Source organism: Cyanistes caeruleus, chromosome 4, assembly GCF_971803275.1.
Source record: "Cyanistes caeruleus chromosome 4, bCyaCae1.hap1.1, whole genome shotgun sequence".
Taxonomy (NCBI): Eukaryota; Metazoa; Chordata; class Aves; order Passeriformes; family Paridae; genus Cyanistes; species Cyanistes caeruleus.
In genome coordinates, this window is record NC_141704.1 from 52,562,042 (window position 1) to 52,577,327 (window position 15,286).

The window sequence follows — 15,286 nt, forward strand, 5'->3', positions numbered from 1 at the left end:
TTCTAGCTTCATGAAGCAAAAATAGAAATTTCTCCGGTAACCATGGAAACATGGAAACAATGATTACTGGAAATGATCTCTACTTGTGCTATCATTGGATGACACTAAAGTTAAGCCACACATGCATCCTCAGCACTGCTGCCACAGCCGACAGGGAATGAATCTCGCAAAAGTCCTCAAACATCTGGAGCAGCTGGAGCCACTGCAGTTTTAGAATATTCGAATTCCAGCTGTTGTTGGCTCAAGCTATACCTGCTTTCAGCAAGTGATTCTGTGAACAATTAAATACTGAAACTCTAACCATGTCTGAGTATGTGTTTTGTTGCCCAAAAGACCTAGGAGCCACCAGCACATCAACTGCCTTTATGTGCCCTCAGAGATCTCAAAGGAAAGGTCAGCAAGGCATGCAGTGTCTCAGAGCAGTCACCATCAATGTTTATCCCTGTTTACAGGGAGGGAGAGAGATACAGATGGTACCGAATCAATAACATCAATTACAGGCCTTTGGAGGGTAACTCGGCCTTTAGGTCACTAACAATAGAAGTTTATTAGAAATAAAAACTGAAGAATTAAATGGAATGGACTTTTGGGGAAAAAAATTAGAGAAAAATTAAAAGAAGAAATTTGATATGAAGAGAAGTGTTGCAGATGCCACAAACAGCATGAGAGTGGGGTCTATAACCTGCCTGCAGGAATCAGATAAGCTTCTCTTCTGCACACCCCAATTCCTACACATTAAAGGAAAAGTGGGAGATTAGAAGTATCTCTGTGACTGTGTTGATATAAGATATATTTCTGAAAGGATTTGATTTTTCTCACTCCCCACTCCTCTTATCAAAGCAGCTGGGTTCATGCTTTTCCCTTTCTCCAAGAAGGAGTTTGCAGTGGAGAGTACCAGCCTCATGGAGCTTACAACTTCTTTCCCACTTTCTTTTCAGGAAACTACTTCATTCCCCCAAACAGTGAAAAGCTGCTGACATCCCTCATGCAGAAGAATTGTTAGGAGGGAATAACAGTGGTGTTAAAACCTAGTTACCCAGGAGAGCTGCTCACCCAGAAGTCATCTGGAAGCTGGGATCTCTTTGTAAGCATTGTTGCTTCTGTTTGAATATCTGAAGAAGATGGAAAAGATTTCTAGTGATTTCCTGTCTCTCCATTTGTCCCTTTGTGTTCCTGTGAAACAGGACTTCTGTTTATATTGATCTGCTTCTGAAATGGTCACAAAAGTGACATTCTTTACCTCAAGGCCATAAAACTGACATACCAGACCCTTTTGCCTGCCCTTGGTTGTCCTTCTTGGAGTTATATATTAGGCATTGCAATAACATGCCACAGCACACTCAGGTAGCCCAGACTCCCCATAGGACAGTTTCGAGTGCACAGGGAAAGGAACAACTCCTTTGTCATTCGCAATAGAATGGACAGGCAGGACAGAGAGCGTAGGGCAGCAGAGCTGCTCTGTCTGGTGCTGGCAGTGGCACCTCTCTTGATAAAGCTACTGCAACTCTTTGTTAGTAAGTGCAGTTTGGATCTTTGCATGTCACTATCCATAATCCCAAACACAGGACCACTCAAACATCTGATAAAAGTGTTTTGTCTCCATCCTCTGCCAAGAAGCAAGAAGTGAATCACTTTCATATTCTTACAGTGTTGTCCAATTTTTATGGTTCTCGCAATCTGCTCAAAGTTTAAGTTGGTTACTTTCAAATGCACCCTAAAAAAGTTGAAACACTCTGCTTGCAGGATGTAACTACTTCAAATTTATAGTCTGAGATAAAAAGTCCTCTCCCACTGAGACCCTTCTAGAAGGTTATTAAAATTAGAGCCAGTGTATTGAGAATCTGTTACATCTTTTACTAGTGAGTCATAACTTGTTCACTTGTGGAAAAATGAGCTTGCCAGTCAGCTAGGAGCTGACTTGCTGCCTTCCCAGTCTTTGTGAGGTGTCTCCTCTTTGCTTCCAGGTGGTTGTCATGATGGATGCTGTTCAGTGCAGGAAAAGCAATAATTTAACACATACTGTAATGCAGTGCACTAGCCCAAAGTATGATGATAGTAGCTGGAAAAAAATATTTTAAAATAGAGAAAAAAAAATTCTGCATAAATTAGACAAAGAATTAACTTGGGGATGCAGACAGTGCAATAAAATGCTCTTTCTTTGGTCTTATATTTTCTCCACAAAATAAGTAGAGGCTGAGGAGATGAAACAACCTGGAGTAAGTAACTGATGGAGCAATGTAGCATAAAAAGGGCAGGAGTAAATTGCCTTGAGAAACCCATCAGTTTTTCCAACAAAATCAACTAATCCGTGGGCTCCTAATGTACATACACATATACGTTTTATAGATGTGTTTTTTTAATCTATACACTTCCATAAGCATGAATATTATATTAAGATTCTTTCTACAAAAATTCTTACCTTCTATTTGCTTCATGTCATTTCCATCTCGGTAATTGTTGAGAATGCTAAGGCAATTTATGGGCACCTATGGGCTCATAAATCTTATGTGCTTATACTAGAGATGTATCTTCTGCATATATACTGTATCAGGTGGTTTCTATCATCCATCACTGTACAATGTATCTATGGTAAAAAAAAAAAAAAAAAAAAAAAAAAGAGGTCTTGTACCAAATCTGATCTTTGACAAAGCAGACACCAGCCAGCCCTGTAGTGATGGCAGCTGCTAGATGGCTCATTATGGAGGGCAGAATGAAGATGTGTAGTTTGTGAAAAAACTGACACTTCCTCAAGTTTCTCCCCTCCTATGGATTTTTCAATGTCCTCAGGAAAAGAAATGGAAGCCTAAAAAATTTATCCAATAGTTATGCTTTCAGGAGAAGGTGAAATTTCTATATTAAGGTCCCAGCTATGGATACTAGATTAGAAAGCAGTTCAGACTGTTTTGAGTTAGAAAAGCATTTCAGATTGTTAAAAGTGAACAATAATTGACAGCAATGAATGTGCTTGGAGGAGGAATATTTCCATTTTGGGAAGAAGACTCAGAATGACACTGCATTAGCAGCTCAGCTCAGGACAAAGTTATGATTGTGCTTGCTGACTCTCCTCCAGCCCAGGGAGGCATGTACCCCAGCCACTATTGCTCTCTCTATCAGGACCAAACAAGAGCTGCACTGATGTAAACCCCTGAAATGCACAAACAGTGGGCACTGGGTCCTCAGCACTCCACAAACCTGCTCCTGCTGGGTTGCACTACTCAGTCATGCAGAGGTAAATGATTGAGCTAGGTACTGAATCATCTCTAGGGTGTTTGGCTCCCAAGTCTCTGCCTGTTTCAGATGGTGCTTGGGGCAAGCCTGGCCACCTGACTCAGGCTTCCCAAACCCATCATTGAAAATGGAGAATGAAAATACTCCTCTCTTCTTCTATCTATGTCTGATTACAAATGAGACTCCTACATGACTGAGAAGTCCTTTCTCCATTAATTAACTAGATTACTTGACCATGGTGATTGGTTACACTGAATCTTTAAACTTCCTACAAATTCATAATATAAGCATTCTCTATGCTTGACCATTAATTTAAATACTCATGCAAAGTCTAGGATTACTCAATGCTTTTCTCTTCTTCATGAAGGCTTATAATGACCTTAAAAGCATTAACTCAATATGAGGTCAAGGAATTATTTTAGCTGTGAAATCAGTTGCTTAATAACAGTTTCTTCAGAGTCAAGTAATCATGCAGGCTGTAAGGCTCAAGTAATTATTTCATTTTTCTGCCTACATATTAATGTATTTAACTACTACTCTGCACAAACAGAGAAATGAGTTAACAAGAGATTTTCAGTACTTGGGTTTACAGTGCCCAAAACATACAGAGAAGCATGTATCTGCAAAATTAAACAGATATTTCTGTAACTACTTAAGAAATCAAATGCTGTTTGAATGTCAAACATCAGTATATCACCTCTTATATAGTGGATTACAAGCAGGATCTCACACTGTTTTATCATTACTTATTAATGTCTTGTCTTTCATTATATCATGAGTCAATTAAACAAGTTTATAGTTGCAGTAGACAAAAGCGAATAGATTTGGGTTTAGGCATAATTTTTAATGGAAAAAAAAATTAGTATGATTATAAAATGTTTTTTTTCCCGATAAAATATTAAATATTTCATAAACAAAATATTTGATTTTGACATCACTGTGATGCTGTCTCTCTTTTTTAGTGTCAGAAATATCTATCAATTGAAATACGGCATGGGCAAACTGTTTTAAAGAATTGCAAAACTAACAGAGTGTGTTCCTGTCTCATAATAAACAATTGTTGAATGATGTTTATTAAAATTGGCTCTCAAGTGACAGTAAATAAATGCATAGTTCTATTATGCATGCTAAATTCAGCATTCTGAAAACTTAAAAGCAAATAGATCAAAACCAACAGAGATAAAAAAGTCACAAAGACAAAATACAGCAACACCAGAAAGTGACAGGGAAATAATTCAGTCTTAAAAATGACTTATAATTTGGTAACTTGTAACAAAAATTTTATAGAACTAAATTAGAGGTGAATCAGAGTCTTTCAGATGTTTTAGATATGCAGTTTCTCTAGTGCATATAGTTTGATCATGCAGCAGAGAAATTCACATTATGAAGTCCTCTTCAAAAAGGCAAAAATCCCAGTTTCCCTTTATTTCTGATTCCAAATTATGAATACTCTTGGAAAACAAATGAAGGACAAAGAAAAAAAAAAAAGAGGAAAAAAGGTTCAATAAACTTCAACTATTAATATATTTTAATTAAAAACTTTCAACATTTCTTCAGTATTTGGAGAAATTAGACTATATGTTCATATGTATGTATGTTTCACATATACCCAGACCATATCTGTACTGAATTGAAAAAATATTTGATTTAATGGGCTTTGTGTCCTTTACTGTAATCACACCATTGGCTCTTTGATGTTGCATAGGCTTGGTGTGATGACAAAAAGAGTTGCTTCAACCGTGTATTTTCACCTCTGTTTCTGAAAGGTGAAGGGCAAAACTTTAAATCAAGGAGCAGTTTATCTTTAATTAAGAAAAACATAATTAGGCATTATCACATAATTGCTATTACTGATGGAGAAACTCATATTTTCTCAACTAGTGACCCATGCAGTATTATGTCTCTGCTGTTTACTGCATAATAAATCTGTATTTGTGTTTGGCAGCTAGCCAGAAAAATTAAAAGGTAATCAACATGCTTCTCTGCAGTCTGGTCATCAAAATCTCTGACTTCACAGATGAGTAAATAACAAAGTCAAGTTGTGATGTCCTAACAGAAAACCCTCTTTAGCAATAACTATATTTATCTCCTCTGTTAAAACATCAAATGATACTTGAAACAACCATATACAAAAAGCTTTTCAAAACAGATGAGAAGAACTGTGCTATACACTTGGCATTGAGTTAAAAAACAGTTTAATGTCTCAAGGCACCACCACGGTAGAATTTTAAACCTGCAAGTAATCATCTAATACACTAGTATACAGTTAAGGTAATGTATTAATAAATAGCTTGTGCAATTTTGGGAAGCAATCTATAAAGGAATGTTAGATATACAATAGGCACGTACTATAATACAAATAAAAAACAAAATTCCTAGAAAAAGCATGCTGAGCACCTCTTGGTATAGGTTGAGTTTCTTATTCTAAACACTATGTAAATCTTAACTTACAAAAGGTAAAACTGCAATCTTAGAGTAACTGCTTATTTAAACTGATTTTCCTGGGTATTTTCCTCTATGTCACAGGATTATTCTTAGGGACAGAGGACTCTGGTACCGGCTGTAAAGGGCTGTCTTGTTCATTCAGTTGTGCGTTCAAGTTTTCAGAAGTTAGGAGAGAAGAATTAAAAACTATTTCACTTAAGTCTGATTTTATGGATACCAGATGTGGTTCTTGAAAATTCAATGGTTCTTCTAACACCTGTGTATTTTCTCGTGTCATTCCCATATCTGAGGGTGACTTTCGTTTCATTCTTGTGTACGATTTGTCTAAATTCTCCATGCCTTGGTCAGTTTTCTGAAATCGCCCAAAGAACCAGATGAAGAAACCAAACAAAGCAAAAGCCAGTAAACTTGGAATAAAAGCCAGGCATTTGACATCAAGGCTGGAGCCTGTGAACCTGCTGTGCAAGAACATGTCCCCTTCAGCATAGGTCCGGTTCGTCAATGGGTTAGTGTTATTGGATCTCCACTCCCAAGATAACTTAGTTCTGTTAAGGTCTTTCAAGCTCTCTGAGTCCTTCACTGTGTAGATCTTCTGTCCAGGACCAATATATTGACCATATTCATGAGGTTTGTAAAATATTTGGTTCTTCCACATATTCAGATCCAAGATTAAAACAAGGAAGATAATTCCATAGTTAAACCATTTGCCTGTTTGGAAAAAGAAAGTTTTGTCATCTGATATATCCATTTTAGAAGTAGTACAAATTCCATTATATGTAAAAATACTCAGAGAAAAAGAGCTCTTTATTATTAATCTGTAAAGTAAAGTTGCAAATAAATTTCCATCACAGTCAGATTTATGCTGAATATCCCTTAGTATTTCACAATTAGGTCTGGACACATAATAATTTTGTAACACAATCATACCAGTATATCTATTCAATTGACATTACAGTTTGTAAGTGATCGCTTGATTAGATCACTAGGTGATATGTTATAGGTCAATAAATCTAAAAAAGCATTAATTCCATAGCTTTAAAAAAAATTCATATTGAAATTTTCAATGAAAAGGCCGTATTTGAAAGAACCACTTATATTCCAGAAATTACTGAAGTGACTGAGTTTTTTGAGGTTGGTAATTATGTGAATTTTAAGAGTATATACCTGTGGTTTTTGATAAACCAACCATGGAGTACAGATATATTCAGGTATGGGCAGTCAGACAAACTGTGATTTATAGAATCACAGTGAGATTCTTGAGAAATACTAAGGGTTGATTGTAGACTTCAGAGTCTAGTCAGCTTAGCTATTTTTTTATAATCTGTGTCTGTGAATACACATAACAAATTATACTATTTTTACAGTCAGAGCATATCTTACATTCAAGTTGGACATAGTTTAAATCTCACCTGCGCAGCAATGACTGCCACCACCCAAGAACCTGGCAAATCTACATGGTCAGCATTAAGTGAAAATACGTACATGGAGGAATGCTCCTGCTGGTGATGAATGATCTTGGTCTTTGCTGGAATCATATTAAAGTATGCTTCAAATGAAAAAGAAAATGTATCATAGGATCTATCAAATTACTTAGGCTAGTGACTTGCAAAAAATTAATGGATTCCAGTTCCTGAAAGTATGTGTGCCCAAACTGTATAACCAGAATTCTTAAGGAGGGTAAGGAGACTAGCTTCTTGTATTCAGGAGTTATGTTTAATAGCTTTCTTCAGTTTAGATAAAATTGATTGAAAATAAACAAGAATATTTATTCTCTTCTGTTATTTTCACTGTCCAGAAAAAAAAAAAAAACTGAATTGAAAAGACCTTGCAGGCAATCTATAATTCCTGAATAACTCCTCTATCAAAGTCAAGTTGGACGGGGCTTTGACCAAACTAGTGTAGAGGAAGGTATCACTGCTCACATCACAAGGGCTGGAACCAAATGATCCTTAGGGTCCCTTCCAACTGAAACCATTCTATGATTTCTCCCTGGGATTTTGTCAATTTTACAATTGACATGTTAAAGAAAACTATCTTTTCAGACTATCACCACCACATTTAATAATATTTAAGTTTCTTAACAGCAAGAGACTGAAAGTGATGCTGAAGTAGGAAATACTTTAACAATCAATACAATGTAACTTCATGTTTCCAGTGGATGTTTGCAGTGTATTTCATGTTTCTGTTTTTCCCATCAGGTCTGTCTTTCATCAGAAAGACACAGGATTCACTGATCAATAGCTGCTCTCAAGCACAATATAATAGCTGACTTCTTGTGTTTTCCTCAGCTGGGCACTTAGATGACTCTTCTTTACCTTACCACCACTTCTTAGGACAGTGTTAACATCACTGTTTTTCATATTCTCACTGTCTGAAAATGTTTTGAAAATGGCCATGGGCTCAAAAGTTATTTGATGCTGTGTATGATAGAGTGAAACCAACCCACACATAGAATAAAATCACATAATTCTCATTTCCTTAGGAAAAGTAGGCAAAACAAAAATTACAATGAAAATTTAAAAAAAAAGCTCCACCCCTTTCACCTTAAGAATTTAAGCACCCACCTGATCTAAGAAAGATACACTGTTCCTGTTTCATAGGAAGTATAAACTTGAAACTCCCTCACTCAGTTCCTAGTCAGAGCTATGCAGGCAGAAATGAAGCCCTGAGCCCGGCTGCTGGGATTGTTGGGTCCATGTGGGCTATACAGACCACTCAGGTCCATCATCCCACCCAGCAAAGATGAACTGCAACCTGCATGTCTAAATGGCAGCTAGCTGACTGAGAACAGCTGCTGTTCTGTAGAGGATTTTCTCAAAACTCCTTAAATTTCTTATTTCTAGAAAATTTTTCCATTCTCTGCATCACTGCTATGCTTGATGAGCTCTATGACTTTTCCTTTTCTTTTGAATAGAGTTGTCACCTGAACCAAAGGCTGTGTATGAGTAACTGTTTTACTATAACCATATCTGAACACAGTGACATCTTTCTGCTCCTACTCAGTAATCCCTGTAGCCAAGGGCTGCATTCATCTTCTTAGACACAGAATGACTGAGTTAGTGCTGTCTGGGGTACTTAAAGAAAGTATTTACCTCTTTCTAGAATACAGTGTCTTCTGCTGTCTATCCCTCTCTGAGACAGGTATTTCACTGCTGTAGTAGCAGGCATGACAGCCAAATAAGCCAACCAAGCAATCCTTCTAGACCTGTGATGTTTTGGAGCACAAAGATGTCATTGTGCTCATATGTGGTCGCACAGAAATTTAATATATTGACCAGCCTTTAACATTAGAACTTAAATGTTAATAATCTATGTATATTAAAAATGATTTTCTATTGCAACTTAATTTTAGCATAATCATTTTTATAGCAAACTTTAAGTTATACAGTCAGGCTTACATAGGAAATAAGCGAGGTAAATTAAAAGTCAGTCACAACCTTTGATCTTGCGCATGAACAAGTTCAAGTTTGTAAGTTTGCAAAGGATCATAATAAATACAATATTAAGGTATAGATATTAATTTTATTTAAAAATATTTTGAGTAGATGAAAAGTGACAAGGGAAAATGGTGCCCCACACTGTGAAGTTATCTAACTTGTCTCTTAACCAGCTTCTGTAGGATTACTGTAACTACTGCTTCAGGGTTGGCTCTAATTCAATGAAATTTGTGTGGCCAAGAATACTGGCATATACCTGACCCCACTTAGCCCTTCTTGAATGGTTTATTCTAAGACAAAATTTGAAATGGAAGGATATAATAGGATCAGCTCTCAAGACTGGAAGGCTAATCAATCATTTCAGCAAACTGAAAAGAATTTTATCTAGTTTTCAGTGAAGTTAACAATGAAGAAAGTCATGTGGGAAAATAGGTTGTGCCATTCAGCCATGCACTACCTAAAAAGAGACCTGGTAAATAACTCTATAACTTAATAACTTTCATAGCACTGACATTTTACATGCTACACATAATATTTGGAGAGTTAGAAATCTGATTAGGTGTATTTGGAAATGTGGTACAATACTGAAATTTAATTCAAAAAAGATCCTCCAAAATCAAAATTGGACCCAAGAGTGTTAGTGTCCTTGTCAGGCTGTGATGCAAAACATGAAATGTTTTTATAAGCATTGTAGAATACAACCAGTATCTGGGGATGAAAATTCATTTCTGTTTTCTAAGAAAGCATGTCTGAAGAGGATTGTGACCTCCTGGCTAGCACACTCACCAGAAAGGAAAACTTGATTCTACAATAACCTGCACTTGTGGCATCTTGGACCTCCATCACAGGATCATCTGAACACCAGCTTGTACAGAACTCTGCCTAGAAACAGTCGCCCCTCCCTGCTGAAGCTCAACAATAAGCACATTGAGCACGTGAAGCTCAACAATTCACTGCACATGAATGCCAGGGGTCTTCTCATTTTGAAAGAAGTATGGATTTTTATTTTTCTCTTTTCCAAAAATTGGCATGTTTTCAACATGGAACAAGATTTTTGGGCAATCCCACACACAGCATTTGGAATATACCCCAATATTCCAAACCAGCTGCTGATTCTGGAGCAGTTTCATTTCTGTATGCCCACTCTGGAACAGACCATTCATTTCCCAAAAGAAGGATCTCCTGTAGAAGCCAGTCCCCAGCAGCCTTACTGAGGTCAAGAGGTAACGTGAAAATTCCACTTAATAAGGCTAGACGCAAACAACCTCATGCTGTGCAACCACAGCCAGAGGCTAGTGTAGGAAATGTTGACTTTAGACTTCTATCTCAGCTGTAATTTGTGTCTAAAAGTGCTCAGACACTGCTGTAAAACCTTTGAAATGTCCCTCCTATCTTCTGTCACATTAGTGTTATTAGCTAGATACAGGCATACAGACAGACCACTCAGAGCTGATCTAAGATGTTAAACCTCTGAGGTTTTTTTCACATCTGTGTGCACTGACAGCTTTGTTTTTACCTCTAACCTTTCTATTTTTGCCCACAGACTCCCTCAGGCTGCTCTGTGTAGGCTTGGGCTGAATCCAGACAAGCTGTTGGTTTAACTCCACAAGCCAGCCATGCTGGGAACTCCCCAGCTCTGAAGGTGAGGGTTTCTCCTTTGGCTGGAAGGGCACTCTGGCCAGATCAGCCCTCAGAAACATGTCATAAACAGCCAGAGAAATCTCCCATCTCTCTTGATACCTAAACTATAACATTTTCAGTTTGAAAATTATCTGCATATTTGATAGTAGTGATTATCTGCTCCTGGATTTTCAGTGCAGCCATTAAAGAGGATGAGGCAGGCCCCCCAGTGCCTTTTAAACAAGGAAGAATCTGAAGAAACAAAATCTAGTTTTAAGTTTTACAAATTTCCCTGGGTATTATAGAAACTAGGATAGACTATGTATTTTCATAAACATCAGCCTAAAAAGGAAAATACACACTTTGCAATGAACCATCTGTCAAGGGAAATCCAGATGAGCTGAGCAGATGCAGGAATTCAAGTTATTTTTGATGTTCATAAAAAAGTGGCTATCAAAACAGAATGAAAATATTTAATACTCAGTAGATGCTTGCAAGAAGTTCCTAGCTGAAAATAAATGAGAGTAAAATGAGGTGCTCAGTTACCAGTAAAAATAAGGTAAACTTTTCATAGTAAATTTAAAATTACACTGAAGCATGTCAGCTAGAGTCAGGAGATGTTAATTCAATATTACCGCCAACAACATTCAGAAATCACAAGTCAAGCCTAAGAAAACATGTTATCAGTTTAAAGTAGCTTTTTAGACATTGAATTATGCAGAAGCAAACTTTTTTCCCCTGCAATCATGATCTTTATTTTATGAAAGATAATTAAAAAAGAACGAGAAAAAGAACAAAAGAAAGAACAAGAAAAAGAAAAAGAGCAACTGTTTAAAGACTTGTGATGAAATCAGGAGAGCTGGCAACACAGAACATGTAACTGAAATTTTCTCCTGTACAGAACTTGTTCAAAGCCATCAAGGACACACCAACAGAAAGGTGGCTTGAAATCCTTGACTTCTCGGAATGTTGCTTTCCTTAGAGCTGCTCCTTTGTGGGACCATTGCTTATTTGAAAAAGCAATATTGAATAGGGTTGCTTTTATTTATATCAATCAACAGTGACTAAAACAGACTGTGTAAGAACTAATAAAGAATAAAATTTGCCAGGAAGAGGATGGCAAATGTTATTTCAGCCATGCTTTCTTTCTCCTTGCTATTTGGGGGAAAATGGTTTCCAGTTTCTAAAAATTTGAGCACAGGTCATAGATTTACAGCCTGGATTTATCTATATAGCTAGTACTAAAAGAAATATTTTTCAGGCCTCAGTGTTTATTTTCTGCTAGTTACTTAAAAAGTCCTATGGTTAAATTTAACATTCTGGATTCTGTGTATTAAACAGGGCTTAAATAGAGCTGTCTTCCTGTCATTATCATTGTCCTATCCCCACGTCACCTGCTGCAGTTGCATCCATGGGCATAATTTTAGACTGGAATATATTAATCTTTATTATATATATATATATATATATATATATATATATATATATATTTAAACCAGATTTTTTCTTTTACTAGCACCTTGATTTGAGTAGAATATTCAAGTATCTGCACATACAGATAGTCACTAGAGCTTGAAAATTATCCAACATGATGCCCTAACCTAAGACAAGAACTGATGGCAAGAACAGATGGTTCAAGCAAAACTTACCCAAAGGGAGGTTCTTGTGCCATGTGTTATGGCTGTTTATTAGATCTCCTAAAGGGTGGTGCAGCACTGAGATAAAACAGGCACTCAGCAGACAGGATACGTGATGTGCAGTCAAATGGATTGATTTGTCTAGCGAATCTAATAAATGGATCTTGTTAATGCTGAGCAGGGAAAAATTTTCCTCAGCCTTCATTCATTATCTCATCTTCATTAAAAGAATGCCTTCTCACTAGAAAATCAGAAAGGACTCCAGTCCTCTCTGCAGAAGACTACAATGCATAAATATTGGTTTTATTTGGTTGGCCTGTCTTCAAACAGCAGCACTGCTAGCGGTTGCATTTCTGATCACTAATTTATGTTCTTTGCTCTTGTTTATTCTTTGATTATCCCTGATTATCATCAATGTCCCTGTCTCTTCTACAATGCAAAACTGTTCTTTGCTCTTCAATTCCTCTTTTATCACCCATTAATTATATGCCAAGTTTATGTATCTGGTGACACAGCCCATCCTGCCACGCCTCAGCCATTTTCCCTGCTCCTCTGTGCATCCATTCCACTACTTTTCCTTATACAATGGAATAACAGTACAGCATCTGGAAACTTTGTGGGACTGAGCCTCTCCAAATTCATTTCCTAGTCTTGAAAAAAATAAAAAAAATAAAATAAAAAAAAAATTCTTTTTTGCTATCCCTGAATTCCATACCTGTAATTAAAATATTTGGTGCTTAAACTCTTGGTTTTTTGTTTTTTCTCTGCTCCTTTCTCTTTTTGCCCACTTGGGAGAGAAGAATATATTCATCATGTACACATCACACATCTCCTTTCACCCTACACCTTCCAGTCACTGACTGGGCCATCATTTACTTTATCATGTTCCATAAACCAACGATGGTTCAAATGTTTTCCTTCAGAGAACATGTACCATGTGCATGTACGAGCTCTTCTTTCTCTTTGCTGGCTGGCTGTTCTCTGTCAGCATTCCAGCAGGGCACCTACCTTCAACTTTGAAAAACTTTCTATCCCTACATCTGCAATTCCTGCTGGCCCATTTGCCTTCCCACAGTCAATAGCCAACAGGCAACTTCTGCAGTATTTTTGTCTTCTTTTCTGTTTTTTAATCTCATTTCTGCATTCTCTGCTGAAAATATCTTTTCTGAGGCCTCATTCAGTCTGCCTCAACTCAGTGCTGGTGTCATTCTTTCCTTGACACATTTTCTTCCCTTGGCTTCAGCTGTCTGCTGAGCTTGTGACTCACCTGCTAACTCTTGGCCTTATCTTTGTATCATCTCTGAATGCTCCTTTTGTCCCTGGTCTGCAGGAGTTTCTTTTGGCTTGTCCTTGGTTGACCTCATCCATCTTATTTCTGCGTGGCATCATGTGCTGTGACTTTTTATATCAGCAGTTAAAGACCCCTGCCAATTCACACCTGCATTCTTCTGTTATCCATTATTATCCATCTCTTCTCAATGTAGAGAGAGGAGCTATATTCCTTTTGTATAGCTTGAAGGTAAAACCAAAATATTTATCCCTATTTAACCTTCCTCTCTTTTTCATTCCCTACTGTTTTTAAAATACTGACTCACAGTATGCAAGAATCAGGTACTTTTTATCTATATGTATCATCCATTTGAATCACTGCAATTCTATTTTATTTGAGGTTATTTAACTGTCTGCTTCTAGTTAGATGACTGATGGAAGTAAGGTTATGAGTGGCCTTTGCCAGATGAGAATTACTGAAGTTATGAAAAGATTTTAGCATAAATCATAGCAAAGGCATCTGAAAGCATAAGAGATTTGAAGATGAAATAAGCTGCTAATTTCCCTGAGAGAGTCATTTTAGATAAAAGATGTCTGAAGTTACATCATGTATTATTGTCACAAGAAGTTGCTGAAATCCATGAAAAGCAGCAGGCCTCTCTGATTTGTAAGGTACAAGTTCCTCATTTCCTTGAGATGGTTATATCTGGAGAATATGGATATGGACAGATAAGGAGATAGAAAAATAGTCTGGGACACACACACAAAAATCCACGTTTAAGACCACGGTAGCATACATTTATTACACAGAAGCAGTTCACTGTGTGACAATCTGTAAATTTACCTACCTGTTATGTGTATGTGATATTCCTCTTTCAGTATCTTTTGGAAATAAGGTACTTTGAATTGCATGTGTGCTGAGGGCAAGCCGGGAAGATTCACTTCAACATCACCCATAAAATGTGGAAACTCCCAGTCCTGTTAAAACAGAAAAATAAGAGCCTAAAAGTAAGCTTTCATGGTATATTTTTTCCTTTAAAATGGCTTAAATTAATTAAATAGAAACGTTCTATATTTAACCCTCCATTATTGGATTTTCTTACGTTAAATTTGACTAACCCACTTGAAATAGGATACCTTATTTATATTAGATATTACAATATAATTTTTGCCTCAACTACATGTGTATAAAAGCTCACTTCAGAATGACAGTACTTAACATACCTTACCAACTGATAGTACAAAACAGTATAAGAATACTTATTTCAAACCTGACAATACAAAGAATACCTATATAAAAACTTTGCTATGCTACTTACTCTTAGTAACTTGTAATTTGGCAGTTTACAGGTATGAGATTGACAAAGAAGGCCTGAGCCTTTCAAACACCACATATATCTGTATTCTACTTGTTCAACTTGTGTTTTCTGTATTTTGTCTCCATACATTTAAATAAACAATCACTGCAAGTGCAGACCCTTCAGCATAATCTGTCTGAATCAACCCAAGCACAGTTTTCTCCACTGCAATATTTCAGCTGACAAGATAATTTTGGGAATGTGGAAGCTCTTACCTAGCATTATGCATATTTTGGTAGCATGTGGTACCCCATCTGAGGAAGAGCTGCATTCAAAGGAATTTTTCACTTGG

General features: G+C 36.8%; 1 protein-coding gene across 10 annotated transcripts in view; it reads right to left on the bottom strand.

The window, feature by feature from the left end:
- Window positions 1–5,406: 5,406 nt before the first annotated feature.
- TMEM117 (transmembrane protein 117) overlaps window positions 5,407–15,286 on the bottom strand; it is a 192,887-nt gene continuing 183,007 nt past the window's right edge. For all 10 annotated transcript variants that reach the window (XM_086884654.1, XM_086884656.1, XM_023930998.2 and 7 more), the window contains 2 exons: window positions 14,485–14,614; window positions 5,407–6,381 (listed from right to left, as the gene is read on the bottom strand). In XM_086884654.1, the coding sequence (XP_086740780.1) occupies window positions 5,744–6,381; window positions 14,485–14,614 (768 nt within the window). In that variant the 3' untranslated portion in view covers window positions 5,407–5,743. The remainder of the gene's footprint in view (window positions 6,382–14,484; window positions 14,615–15,286) is intronic.